At 41.0% G+C, this 14,018-nt stretch overlaps 1 protein-coding gene across 1 annotated transcript in view; it reads left to right on the top strand.

The window, feature by feature from the left end:
- Nucleotides 1-14,018, top strand: part of prmt3 (protein arginine methyltransferase 3) — a 57,767-nt gene that overhangs the window by 27,325 nt on the left and 16,424 nt on the right. Inside the window, exons 12-13 of the mRNA XM_061060758.1 lie at nt 7,325-7,512; nt 9,373-9,459. Coding sequence (XP_060916741.1) covers nt 7,325-7,512; nt 9,373-9,459 — 275 coding nt within the window. The remainder of the gene's footprint in view (nt 1-7,324; nt 7,513-9,372; nt 9,460-14,018) is intronic.

A 14,018-nucleotide genomic window follows, 5' to 3' on the forward strand; every position in this document is an offset into this window, starting at 1 on the left:
CCCCCTGTGGTTAGTACAGGAAACACATCTGGAAATGATTGGAGTATCTGTCATGTATTTCCCAGAGGATTTGTCCAATTGTACACATGTACATACAAAAACAAGCAAACACTTCAACACTCTCTTAAATGTATAACATGCTTAAAAACATCTATAAAATATACAAAGAATAATATTCTAGTCTAAAAGTCCAAACACTGAGGCTGTACATAAACAACATCAGGATATGTGTGTGAAGACCATTTCCTTAAGGGCTAAGCCTTTGTGTGTGTGTGTGCGATGGTGTGTGTGTGTGTGTGCGATGGTGTGTGTGTGTGTGTGTGTGTGTGTGTTGGTCTCCTGGGTTGTTCCAGCTCTTCCACTGACCAGATTTAATGGCTTGTGCCGAATGTGACCCAGCTAAGGAACTGTTCCACCACACTGCCTTTAGTGGCTCTTTGGGACACCAGGGAGAGGTCACACACTCAAACAAACACACACTCACTCTCTCACACACATACACACACATACACACACTGATGGACAACCAGCGTGGCTGAACCTATAGAGACAGATTTGATGGTGAGGGAGATTGGACAGGCGAAGGTTTGACCTGAGTGAGGCAGAAAGTGACAGGTCAGAGGACGCCGTATGTCTCGTCATGAGCCTTTAAGCCTGACGCTCTCGACACGAGCTGAAATCACTGGATCTAATACTGGTGCATTACCAGGATGAAGTTTAAATAAAAACATCCAGAATGCAGAACAAAAGTCTGGCAGCATTGCCTTCAACCAATGGTTTCCCTACCTGATGATGCTGTGATAGATTCTTTTTTGTAAAAATAATAACTCATTCTAGGGAAGCTTGTTTTTATTAGTTTAGTGTCTTAGTATATAAACCATGATCAGCTGATCCCACACAGTTTTCATTGGAGTAGAAAAGGTTCATTTTTAATTTGATGGCTCTAATCCAACCGCAGTTCATAATTGATTTGGTGTGTACACAGTATTTTTAAACGGTATCAGCAAAATACTTTTACAATTCTACAGTTCATTTAGCAGATGCTTTTATCCAAAGTGATGTGTGTAGTTTTGTCCTGATAAAGTAAAGCCTGACAAAATGACTTTGAGACAGTTATTAAATGTTAATTAAATGTTGGATATTGCTCAATTCCACGTGTCACATTCTCTGTTATTTTAATAAATGATAGTATCACTGAAGCTTTAAAAAGTCGCTCTCTATTTTGGGAATTTCAAAAGCATTGCCAACGTATTTGTGCAATGTAGACAGGGTGTACGAGTTCTCTTGCTAATTTTGGTTTTAGAAAACAAGAAAGTTCCCAATATTAGCGGCTGAGGACTTTGTGTTATAAAAACAGAGATCAATATAATTTAATCTTTACTAGTATTATATCACAGTTTAAAATTCTATAATCATGACAACCCTAGATTGTCAGGTTTCATGTTTTTGGTTATTCACTCGGCAATTATAAGAATATAGAGACAGACAAGCTGTTTTATTGAAAATCACACATTTTGTTCAGTAAAATTTCTGATATTATTGCAAAAATTTCTCTTATTTCTCTGCCTTATTCAGTCTGTGTCGTGCAAAGGCACTGCAAATAGATTTGTTCACTGTGTCAGCACTTTGAGGGGAGGCCCCTCGGTGCTGTTTGTGTTCAGAGGTAAACATCCCCAAGGCGGTTTTTGTGTGAAAATCTGCAGAGCAAATACTTCAGCATGTCAGCACAACCAGACCGTGCATTGATGCAATAACAGGAACCAAAGGATGTCCCTTCACTCTTTAATTTATTGACTGATCCAAATACATTCAATGATTCATCAGCCTCTATTCTAAAGTTCATTCTCAGATTTAGAGAGTGTGTGCACATGTGTTGAGTTCTTAGCCAGCCCTGCAGCACTGCAGCCGTATGTGTGTTTAAGCTACATTAGTACAGAGTTACAGCAGCTCCCTCATTCTCCCCACTACATTAACCTCCCCTTCATCCTTAAATGTGTCCCCGCTTGCCTGGCACTGTGCAGTGTCCAGGGAGAAGGGATCTTTTTTCTTCCATGCCCCCTCCCACATTGACTTTCCCTTTTTCACAGACGACCAATGGGGGGAGATGGAGAGAGCAAGAGAAGGAGGTGGGGGGGCTTGACAAACGGGCTGGGAGCAGCGAGTCGAGAAGGACGCAGATGTCAAAGCCATGAATCTGGGGACGCCCATGTACCCCCCCCCCCCTTCTCTTCTTCCTCTTCATCTTTCTCCCTCTCCATCCACATCACAGCACCCCCTGCTTCCTTCACCTATCCATCTCTCCGTCTCCATTTCTTTTTCAGTTTGTCTCTCAGACGGGCCTGTCCCGATTCTGCTCAATCAGCAGGCCCCCCCCCCCCCCCCCCTTCTCTTACCTGGCCGGCATAAATTACTCACTCAGTTCAGTAATCAGAGTAAAATGGAGTGACAAATCTGCTGTTTGAGTGTGTATGTGTGTGTGTGTGTGTAAATATGTGCGTGCGCAGTCATTAGGTATGGTGACACTCACAGGGTCACGACCAGGCTCCGGCTCATAATGAGGGGCCATGAGTTGCCCGTCACTGCGCTGTCACCATCCATACACACATTTTATGGTCCTATGTGTCGAAGGTTACGTGAGACTGAGCACGAACGCAACATGCCAGGCAAAATAAATACAACACCTGAAGGCTTCTATTTTTAAAACTATGAAACATGGCTGTAAAAAGTTTGTAATTTGGTCACTGGTGGAGAATACATGCTGATGGGAGGTTGTTCTCTTAGTACAATTTATGTATCCCTGCAATCCCCCCTTTCCACCCTTTCTTCCTATTGGAACTTGTGTTCTGACAAAAGTGATAAGTAGTTTATCATTCCCATGTTTTTGCCATGAAATAGCGTCAATGCATTCATCAAAACTTCTCAAACTATTACCGTATCTGTGACCGATGTAGTTCAACACTCAGGGTCCAGTGCAGAGATTCCCTCAGCGAACAGCCCGGCGCTCATTAGTGCAACTTCTCCCTCTCCGACCAATCAGAATCAGAATCATTCAAGAAGTGAGCGGGACTTCTGATATCAGCTTTGTCGACAACAATGGAGGAGGAGAAACTAATCTTACTCGTCTTTTCGAGGGTCCGACTTCCAGGTGTAGAACTGCTGCTAATGTAGGGACAGGTGGTTTTTGGATTGGTGGTATAGCGAATAGGTAGAAGTTAACGTTCTTAACCCAGCGACAAAAAGTGCCAGTGAGAAGCGCTCTAAAACTAAGTTGATTGAAAAAGTGCTGTGAATGGACGCAGGGCCTTATTCTGCTAACATCAAGTAAGCTGTAACATATGGAAATACATTGTCCAACTTTGGATGCTACTACAACAAAAGGATCACGCCCACACCTGATGCTGGAATTAAGAAGGAACAAACCTGCTCCTTCAGTAGCTTGACAATGTATTGAGTCAGCTTATTAAAGTCCACCGTGTTTATTTATGCAGGGTTATGGGATCCAGACACTCCGACAAAGCTTCTATTTAGATGACTGTTACATCTTTAATTTCCTAACTAGTTGCTTTATATCTGCTGGTTAGCAGGTGGGCTGGGTAAAGCCATTCTGCTTCCAAGCATTACTGCTGCTGCTAGCTGTTTGCAAAGTCAAACTGATTTCTTTAGATATTTATTACCATTGCTGCGAACAGTTTGTTGTGCTTTCTACTGTTGAGTCTAACGCCAACACATTGATCGACTGCTGCTGCTGCTAAATACTCGTATGCAGTTTTGTGCTCGTACCCTTTGCCGGATTTATTTACTCTGGTTGTTTCTCCATTGGAGGAAAGCTTGCTGTATCTAGCTGTTGCTACTTTTAACTGCTAATGCTTACAACTTTCTGTCTTTGGGTTAGGGTTAGGGTATTCATCAACTATTGTTGTTGCTCTCATTAATGGCTGCTATTGTGAAGAATTATTTGATCTTATACTCTATAATTAATACTATACATGCAGTGCATTAATGTATTGTAGACATGTGGGAGCTGGCCTTGCCTAAATGATTTCCCTGTCAAAGTTATTGTCAGATATGTTTGGGATTACTGTCAGCTTTGTAGATATTTCTTCCTAACTCTCATATCATGAGCGTCTCATATGGGGACATCTTCTTGCGTAACTTATTGTGGCTGTAACATGCATGTAAAAAAAACAAGTTTTATATATCCTCACGAGTGTATTGTAAGTCTGGTTTGGGCCTTGGGCCTTTGTGTGGGCTAATGTTACTTCACAGTAGGGATACTCAGGGCTGCAAGCATCTCAGCTCCGTCTTAATCACCATGCATATTAACCATACAAAGGAAGCTATTCAGATGTGAAAAGACAATGAGAAGACACATTAAGGCTCACGTTTAATGCTCATTTTGAGACATGGGTAATGTTCATTCAACAGACAGTGTTATGTAATACGGGGAAAATCAATAATCACTGCTTAAACTCCGTCTTCAGAGCTCTGAAAAATGAATGTATGGATTACACGTCTTGAGCGACTGACCGACACGTCCCGTCTTCTTCAAATCAAAAGCTTGTCTGACTAAAAAAAAAGCCATTGTGATTTCATAAACAATCGTTTGTCTAAGACAATAAAGAGTCGAGACACTGTCAACCATGACACCTCGTGTTGAAATGTTTTGGCCTCTGGCAAAAATGATTCCAAAACACATCATTTAACAAATGTTTTTAAATCCACTCCTGCTCAAGTAATGAGTATCTTTTAAGCACAGAATCCCATCATTTTTTTTTGTTTTTTTACGACCTCAACCACTGCATAGTTATCACTGCTGATGGGAAGTCAGAGAGAGGGAGCTCAATCAACATTATTAAGTGGGCTCCGTGTCCTCATTTAGCATGTTTTACCTGAGGTAATAACAGGCATAATGAACAATGAGATAATGGAAGTCTGTTTTGTTCTTGTCTGCTTGAAGAAGAAAATGAGGTGGCCATTTTTTATCTCCTCTGGTGTAATGGAATTTTGCGCTGCAGAGGAAGTTGACTCATTTAACTTTGATTGCCAGTGAAATGCCTAAAGATGTTGCTTTTTAAGGTTGCTAGTATTCAAGAGATGAAAACATGGCTGCCATGACGACCTCAACGAGATCATTTCTACATATTGTGTGTACTCTTGGTGTAGAGACTTATGAGCATGTTTCAGCCAAGCATGCTTGAAAAGATGATTCTCTGGAAGCTTAAAGAGAACAAATCTCTGTAAGATAAGATAATCCTTTATTTATCCCACAACGGGGAAATTAACATTGCTACAGCAGCAAAGAGCAAAGATTGCAAACAAAAAGTGAACACAGTACCATTTAAATTAAAAAAAGAAAAAGAAAAAATTTACAAAAAAATAGATAGATACCACAATATAGATTTTAAAAAATAGATCAGCTTAGCTGCAGTTTTGACAAAAACTGTAACTAGGTTATGCCCAGGTCAGACACTTTCTTTTGTCTGTAACAATGGTCACTGTGTAAGATCAGGCAATCACCGAGCCATATATTTGTACCTTGACTTGACCGACAGACATGACGGACTACATGGTGGTACTTGACCGGTCATCACAATCGGCTTAAAAAAGGAAGGAGGAGAGGCAGGACCGGACAACTACGGGAAAGAAAAAAAACCTGCTGTTTCCAGAGGCCGAAAAACTTTTCCCTATTCTCATAGTTCCATCGCGAGGCATCAATTTCATCGCTCTTTGTTCCAATCGCCATTGTGTTTGTTAACGCTTGTGACTTTTTCACATGCAGGGCTCTCTGTGCTCTCATTGGTCAACATCATGGACATGATGGAACACATCGTATGAGGCAGAAAATAAATCAAACATGAAGAAAACATATAAACAGACACACTACACAAGATAAAATGATCAGTTTCCGGGAGTGACGGGTCCTGAAACCTTACATCTCCCAGATCGGGCTTTAACCGTTCTTATAACGTGAAGTCTGATCTCGGCATTTCTGAAAGCCTTTACTGAGGAGTTGAGGCTTTTATATTCACGCTAATGTGACATTGAGAGATTGAAACAACACTTATTATTAAGTCTAACTGTCCTCATTTCATCCTTTTTTTACATCGTGTAAGAGTATGAAAGTAGGACAAAGTGGTCATCAGGCCATGTTTTTTGTACATGTGATGGATTTAGTCATTAAATCAGCCTCATGAAATTGATGCAGCGCTCCACACCCACAAGATGTTGAGGCGTTCTGTGATTACATTTTTTTTAATGGTTTTCCAGCCATTGATATTAAGCACGTTTCTGCACTGAGGAAGAAGGTTTTACGAGACACACATTTGCAACAATCCTTTTCCTTTAGTTGTGATTAATGATATTTGCTTTAGAGCCAGACAGCCTCCTGATGTTATGCACTCATTGATGACCAGACAGCCTTCGAATAGCTGAGCAGTGACACTGATTTGTTAAAATGCAGTGACCCCAAAAAATAATGGGAGTGATGCATTTGTTTGGTGCACGTATTTCTTTTGGATGTGTAGTTCATTGTTAAGAGGTTAAAGTAACACATTTTGGTTCAATGTAATGTAACATTATTCAACCATATGAGCTTAAAATAACACTTCAAAGTAATTTTTTTAAAGGTTTATTTTTGCCTTTTTTTAGACATAGGACAGTGGATAGAGTCAGAAACCAGGGAGATAGAGGGAGAGTGGGGAATGACATTCAGGAAAGTAGCCAGAGGTCAGATTTGAACCTGGACCGCATGCTTGGAGGACCATTAGCCTCCATGCATGGGGTGCGCACACTAGCCAATAGGATACCGGCAACCCCCTGAAGTAGTTTTAATAATAGACAATATAACCTTTTTTTATTCCCTTTCCATGCCCTGAATACCCCAACTCGCACCAAGTGATTAAAGTTGGAGTGGGGACAATCACGGAAAGTGCTTCAATGCTTTAGGTCTTTGCTATCTGTGAAAACGCTGTAATGGAAAACCTACTGTTCCTGGTCTTTGCTCCATAACCTCAATGCATTAGTCAACCCAACGGCAAAAAGAAAAATGTGGATTTTGTTAAAAGGAAGCTGCCAGTGCATTTCCACCAACGATACTACAATTGGCCGTTGGTGATGAAGGCTTTCGTTGTTGATGTTGCTGTGCTCGTCTTCTATCTGCTAATTGACTGACTCCCACTTAATTCCACTTTCAACTTCTTGGCTGGACTCTCGAGCCTTTTGTTCTACTTTTGACTCGTAAAAAACATCGGTTACTGTGATGATGTCATAGGACTTCTTATGTATAATTCTTATGACTAGTCCTCGTTTCCTTTTCCTCCATCAGTCTATCCCGACCTTTGTAACATCAGTCTGGCAGCAGTCGGAGACACGGAGAAGCACCAAGGCCGCATTGCATTCTGGGATGATGTGTACGGCTTCAACATGTCGTGCATGAAGAAGGCTGTGGTACCTGAGGCGGTGGTGGAAGTGTTGAAAGCAGACACACTCATCTCTGAACCTACAGTCATACAGGTAAACAGGCTCAAAGGTGATGTACTGTGACATTTACACTAATAATAACAGAAACCTTTATTTATAGAGCACTTTTCAAAAACACGTGAACAACAGAAGAACTCTAGCTAGTCGCTGTTCTGATCCCAGATTTCCTGCTATCGAATGTCCTATCAAATAAAGGCAAAAGTTACACCAAGACTAAACCTTTAGTGCACACACTCCTACATTTTTTTTTTCAATAGCAGTAATCAGAGTGTAACCTCCATTTTGTCATGCATTACACCAACTACCTGATATCAAACACATTTGTGTGGACTGGACGTATCGACAAATCAATATGTCAGTCTGATCCTAATTCAAAAGGTTCTTCAAGCTACAAATGGGAAAAATAGAGTTTGTGGGGTCCAAGCTGTTAGGCTGCAGACAGCCAATGAGAGCAGGAGTTAGCTGTGCAGAGAGAGATAGGGCCCTGAAGGTGTGTGTGTGTGTGTGTGTGTGTGTGTGCGCTGATGCTGTAGAGCTGGGTGATTGATCTGTCTAATCCTTGTTTAAGTTCCTCTTTAGGAAACTTCATTACTCTCAGCCCCCTGTGGATAGAGCGGTTTTTACTGGGCTGATGGGAGAACACACACAGTACACGCAGATAAAACCAACACGCACGCACACACACACACACACACACACACACACGCGCAGAGTCCAAACATCTAAGAGCACTGATACCTCTTCTGAATCTCTCTGTGTGTTTAAATTTTCTTCTGTCTCGTCTCTCAGACTGCAATCTGTTTCTGGGCTGGTTGGCCTGTTTGCTAAGTAGGCCTTACATGTCCTCCACCCATCTGTGGATGTGATGAATGAGGGCAGAACTTGATATAATGGAATTTGAATCCTCTAATCGATAGTTTCTCCCCTCCAGTGACAAATAGACAGCACCCTCTGCCCAAATTACACGGACTCTCATCTATTGCCTCCCGTTGATACGATCCAATAACATTCCATTAAGGCTGGCTGCTATTCCGTAAAATTGAGAGCCCTTTCATGGAATTATAAATCCCTGCATCTCAGATGAGGTTTTTTTTTTCTTAGTGTGAACAGATGTGAAATTTTAACTGGAGGTTTGGTCATCTTAAATCATTTGATGATGCTTTAAACATGTTTTCTAGGAATGTAACGATTCACTCAGCTCAGGATACGATTCTCTCACGATTTATTTTACTAAATGAGACTGAAGTGAAAAAGATTCCTTTAGTGGCTGCAAACCAACTTGTCAGTGTGGTTTGGCCTTTTAATGTTTATTTTATCCCAACAAGGGGAGGTGATTGTAGCTTCTCATTGTGGTGTCGGATTAAATGCTGCATCATGTTGGTTGTGCTCTTTGTGTAGTTCTCTGTCTTCTTGCAATATTTGCTCACAGTTTGTGTCTCGTCTGTTTTCTTCTCACCTCTTTCATTTCTTAGGGAAGCCAACATGCTTCCACACCTCCAAGAACACACCTTCATTTTTAGGAGTACCGATGTAAATCTTGACACCTTTGAATCAATTTATCAACATCCCTACCGTTTACTGTAATGTGTCAGACTAATTGTTTTAATAGTTAAGATAGTCTGTTTGCTACCATGTCGTTAGCTGTCGTGCATAAAGAGCCAAAATCAAGCTGTAAGAGCCCAAAATGTAATATGTTGGGGTATTCGATTCAATTACAAACAGAAAAAGGTCAGAACTAGCACTAGACAGCACAACTGCCACAAAAACAGTGACCTGAGGCTCCATCTTTGTTTTTATGTTTTGTCTTTTTTTTTATGTGCTTGAGCACAGTTCCTATTGTCATCACTGTTTATCTTTTTTTCTAAATGTGTGTGTGTTTGTTACTTTCCACAGACGATTGACTGTAACAAAGTGTGTCTGTCTGAACTGGAGTTCACATCAGATTTCTGCTTGAAGATAACGAACACCACAGACTGTACGGTGAGTACACACATATGAACACTATTCCCTTCTAACAGGAAGACATCCAGAATGCAAGAACTACAAAATAAAACAGGAAACACTAAAGACACAGTGAAAACTCAAGGTTGTAACAATTACAATACACACAGGACGTAGAGACACACGAGGGTAATACCTTACAAAATAAAACAGGAAACACTAAAGACAAGACTCGGGAAATGCACACACAGGGAAAAGAGAAACAAATGAGAACATAAAATAAGAAGCACTAGAAACTTAAAGCAGGAATATGAACACATAAAACACAAACAACAAAGAGGGAAGAACACTACAAAATAAAACAGGAAATTAATTATAAACACTAAAATAAACAAAATATTAAACAAATCAGGATTAAACCATGTTACCTGGTGGCACTCCGGCTTACATGTGTGAATATAGTGTTGCTGAAACCTGAAATGCATAAAATTATTCTGAAGGAAATCTACTTAAAATGATGACATAGTAGGGAAATTCTTGTTAAAAAAGCCAAGAGGAGGTATTATTCAGTGAATCTCTGAGATTACTTTTTTTTTTTATTTTACAGGAAAATAATCAGAGAGATTACAAAGTCAAAAGTTCTTGAGGAAAAAAGTAAGAAGTTATTTTGGATAAAACCTCAAATTATTTATCAACGAGACTTTACTCTTTTAGAAGAGCTGGTATCTTAGCAACAAGGATGATATGAAATAATACTTAACTCAAACTGTACCTCTTCTTAAAGAATTATTGTTAGTCCAATAGTCCTCCTGATAGTCGTATCATTCTTGTAAAAGTCTTGTTAATGAAGGACTTTGTAAGTCCTGAGAATACTGTTGAATGTTATTGTAAATGTACAGCTTTAATCGTTTTTAATCGGAAGATTATCTATCACCCCATCACCATCATTCTTTAATCACCCCTAAGATCCATTGTACTTAAACATGCTAAAATAATTTCTCTTCCAACATTGTTTTCTTTCCAGTTGTGTTTTTGTGGTAACCAGAGGCGACACACACAAAATAACTTGAATGAAAAAGTTTGCACATCCACCGTCTCCACCCGTCATTTATCACAGACATGATGCGGGAAAGGAACGAGGCAGTACAAACATCCGTCACTTCACGTTGATGGATGAGGTTTCTATATTTAAGAGGATGTCCGTCAGTCGGATATTTAATAGAGTTTCCAAACGAATCAGAGCAGAGAGGCTAATGTGACTCTGTATGACATGTCACACAACATGGTGAATGTCCACAGCCTGCTTGACCCGTCACTGTGTCAAAAAATATCCAAACACTCACACAACAACAACACACCTCTCACCCCCCGAGACCCTGTACTGAGACTGGATTTTCTCTGTGGGTTAAAGGTTATTCCTTATGTTTCATTCTTTACAACTGGGGCACCCTTTCTCAGAGTCAGTGGGAAGTAAATTGAACAACTTTGTAAAGAGCTGTTACAATCACTCAGCTGATTGTTTGAGACCTCAAGGCTCAAGTCTTTGAACTGTTTGGGAGCAAAACCCACAAGAGGCATTAAAGGATAGCTCTGTCCTAGATGTATCTTCTTCTTTTCTGTGAGCCCTTAAGCAAGTCACACGAAGCTCCTTTTACACTTCAGAGCTGTTGAAGCAGATTCTGTCGAGTCTCTGAATTATCCAGAGAAACCACAGGTTTGTTTTTGGAAGGAGTGGTCGCTGTTGACTTTTCAATAAAAGGTTTTTAGCAGTTATATACTGGACTAACTGCAGGTTAAGGTATGCCTGTTTTTTAATACCTCATTTCACCATGTGACTTTAGTTGGAATACATTTCCGTGCAGATAGTAGTGTAGTAAAAGCTCTGTAGCAGGAAATGAAATCCAGCCAAGTAAAAAGATAAATGTAGAATTGTGAATTTTGACGATATAAACTCCACATGGTTGTGTTTGCCACCACAACATGTCAAATTTCAAGATGCGGAGTATTTCCATTTTCTGTAAAACTAGACAAATGTGTATTTATTTATGTAGCAGAGTCAGTTAGTGCGCAAACTTTCCATCAGTGACTATTTTAAAGTTGAGCAGCCTGTCCTAACAGCATGCGACACGAGAAAGCATGACGCAGCGCAACGTCTTTCCCCTACTACTCCTGTAGTTCATTATACCTTGCATACAAGAGCACTAGACGTCATATTGTTTGCAAGGGGAAACTCAAATTCACAGAGCAGAGACTGAAATATTGAACGGATGCAGCGTGGACAGCCAGCGTATAACACTCACGTTCTGTTAGGACACTGTGTAATGCTGATCCCCATTTAAATACTCACATTTAGTGTTGCAATGCTGGATTCCAAAACTAAACGTGGGCAAAGTCTCAGATGACGAGGTTAACGTATGTTGGAATAATCCCAGTCACACGATAGTCCCCGAATTTTAAACCGATAATTTCACTAGGCGGTTTCAAGCCTCTACGTAAGCTGTGAAACCTCCCCTGGTAGCCCTGCAGTGTTCAGCCCCCCATGAAGGCTTCCAGAGAGCTGGCCAATCAGAAGACAGTGGGGGAGGGGCACCTTAAGTCTTCAATTACCTAAAAATTGAAAAGTGCAATTTAAAAGAATATCAGGACACAATATTCAGCCTTTAACAGAATTTTAACCCCTGCCACATTGATGTATCTCTGTTCAACATCACAATCACTCTCAATGACTCACTGTCATCAGAAATGAATGTTTCATCCCATTTTTTAAATTATATAATTATTCCTAGGTAAGACATCGCTTGACTCTTCTAAAAAAAAACAACCTGACAGAGCCTTTGAGCTGTGCTGTAGGTCAGCATGACCAATGACTGCAACACAAAGTGTGTCCTCAGTGAGGGTCAGCCACAGGCACCAAAGCATGGACAGTGGTTTACGATTCTATTTGGTGAGCTGCCGGCAGCCACCTCCATAACCCCCACACCCCATCTTCCCCTGGACTTCCACCTTCCTCTCTGGGATTCTCCTGAACGGCCTGAATGCTGCAGCCCTCTGACACCCTGCACCGTGAGAAGTGGTCTGTCCGTCTGTAGAAAAAGCTCATTGTGTTTGGAGCAGTTTTGTGTTGTGCTGCAGTGTTACTGCACTGTCTGGTGTATTGGTTTAATGGTTAATCAATATGTGGTTATTATCTGGCCTGCGCTCCCTGGGTGAGGCCGGAGAATTTAATGGGAATTTGTAAACATCCTCTCATTTTTCCTGTCTTTTTCTGCTCTGTAATTGAAAACATCCCGTTTCTATCTCTGGGATGTAAGTCCAGTCATGTTAGGGGTACACTGCCTCAAAACAAATGATTGGATCATATAGTATGGAGGTGTACTTTTCCATTTTCATTATATTTTTTTATAGGTGTTTAGAGAGACGATTACTTTTTTTTTCCTGCTTTCATGTGCTATTTCACGCTTCTGATCATCCTCACTTGCAGTGCTCATATGCACAAGCATACATAAAAATATATGATTTAGCATTCAGCCAAGCAATAACACTTGTTTTATCTGTGTTTTTATGGCTTTTGCAATGCAGGCGATCTGCATAGGAGGTATCACTTGAACTCAAAGCCTCTTGCTTCCAGCCTGCATGCTTGTCCCACGATTTACAGATGGATTATTGACCTGCAGGAGCAAGGTGTTGTTACCATGAAGATACTGATCTGCAGTCAGTATCTGCTGCGGCTGCTCAGTAGTAGTTAAGGTTAGGATGTGTGAAGGGTAAACCGCTCCTGGACCAGTGCTCGGGGATCGGTGAGGGAGAGCTGCTGCGCCTCTCGCCCTGTGATGGAGCGCCTGCTTTTGTTCCCCCGTCGACAGTCCATTCATCAGCTCAGCCTGCCTAACCTTGCATTAAATGAACAGCACAACCCCTGCGTCTGCGCTGTTCACACACAAGACAAATCCTCTCACTCTTTCCTTTTTTTTTTACACTCCTTCCCTTGCCTTCCTTTAAAATCTCACATCCTCTGCGCCTTGAATACAACACGTCTGCCTTAAGCCGTGAAGGCACATACAGATATAAATATGTGCAGAAACTTTCATTTACACTTGCACCTGAGCTCCCACAGCTCCGTGATCCATTTACCTGAACTGTAGAGCAGGTAGCTGGAGTGCCTTATCCCCTCCTCATGATGTATGCTGATGGTGTGGCAGAAAGGAACAAGTTTCTGTCTGTAATTAATTTTACATTGCCGTCTCACTGCTGCTGATGTAGCTACTGTAGCGCTACAGAGAAAAAAAATGTCTCTGCAATCCATCTCTGGCCTGCTTTCCATCAAATTTAAATTATGAGTTTGGGGGGTTGGCCTTCTGGACTGACAGGGAAGGCACTCGTCAACTTCAAGGACGATTTTCAGCACATTAAGAAAGGAAATTGGTAATGAAAAAACCCTCTCTAACTCTTAACACTGTCTTCAGTATATAACAGTCAGAGATGGGGTGTCAGCTGTCAGTCAACAAGAATGAGGTCGGCTGGCTCTTTCTAGTCGACTGTCAACAAATACTCAACATGCTGTATTTTTTATTTACACGTCAAAGTGACTGAAAAAGTTC

This window comes from Labrus mixtus, chromosome 1, assembly GCF_963584025.1.
Source record: "Labrus mixtus chromosome 1, fLabMix1.1, whole genome shotgun sequence".
Lineage (NCBI taxonomy): Eukaryota > Metazoa > Chordata > Actinopteri > Labriformes > Labridae > Labrus > Labrus mixtus.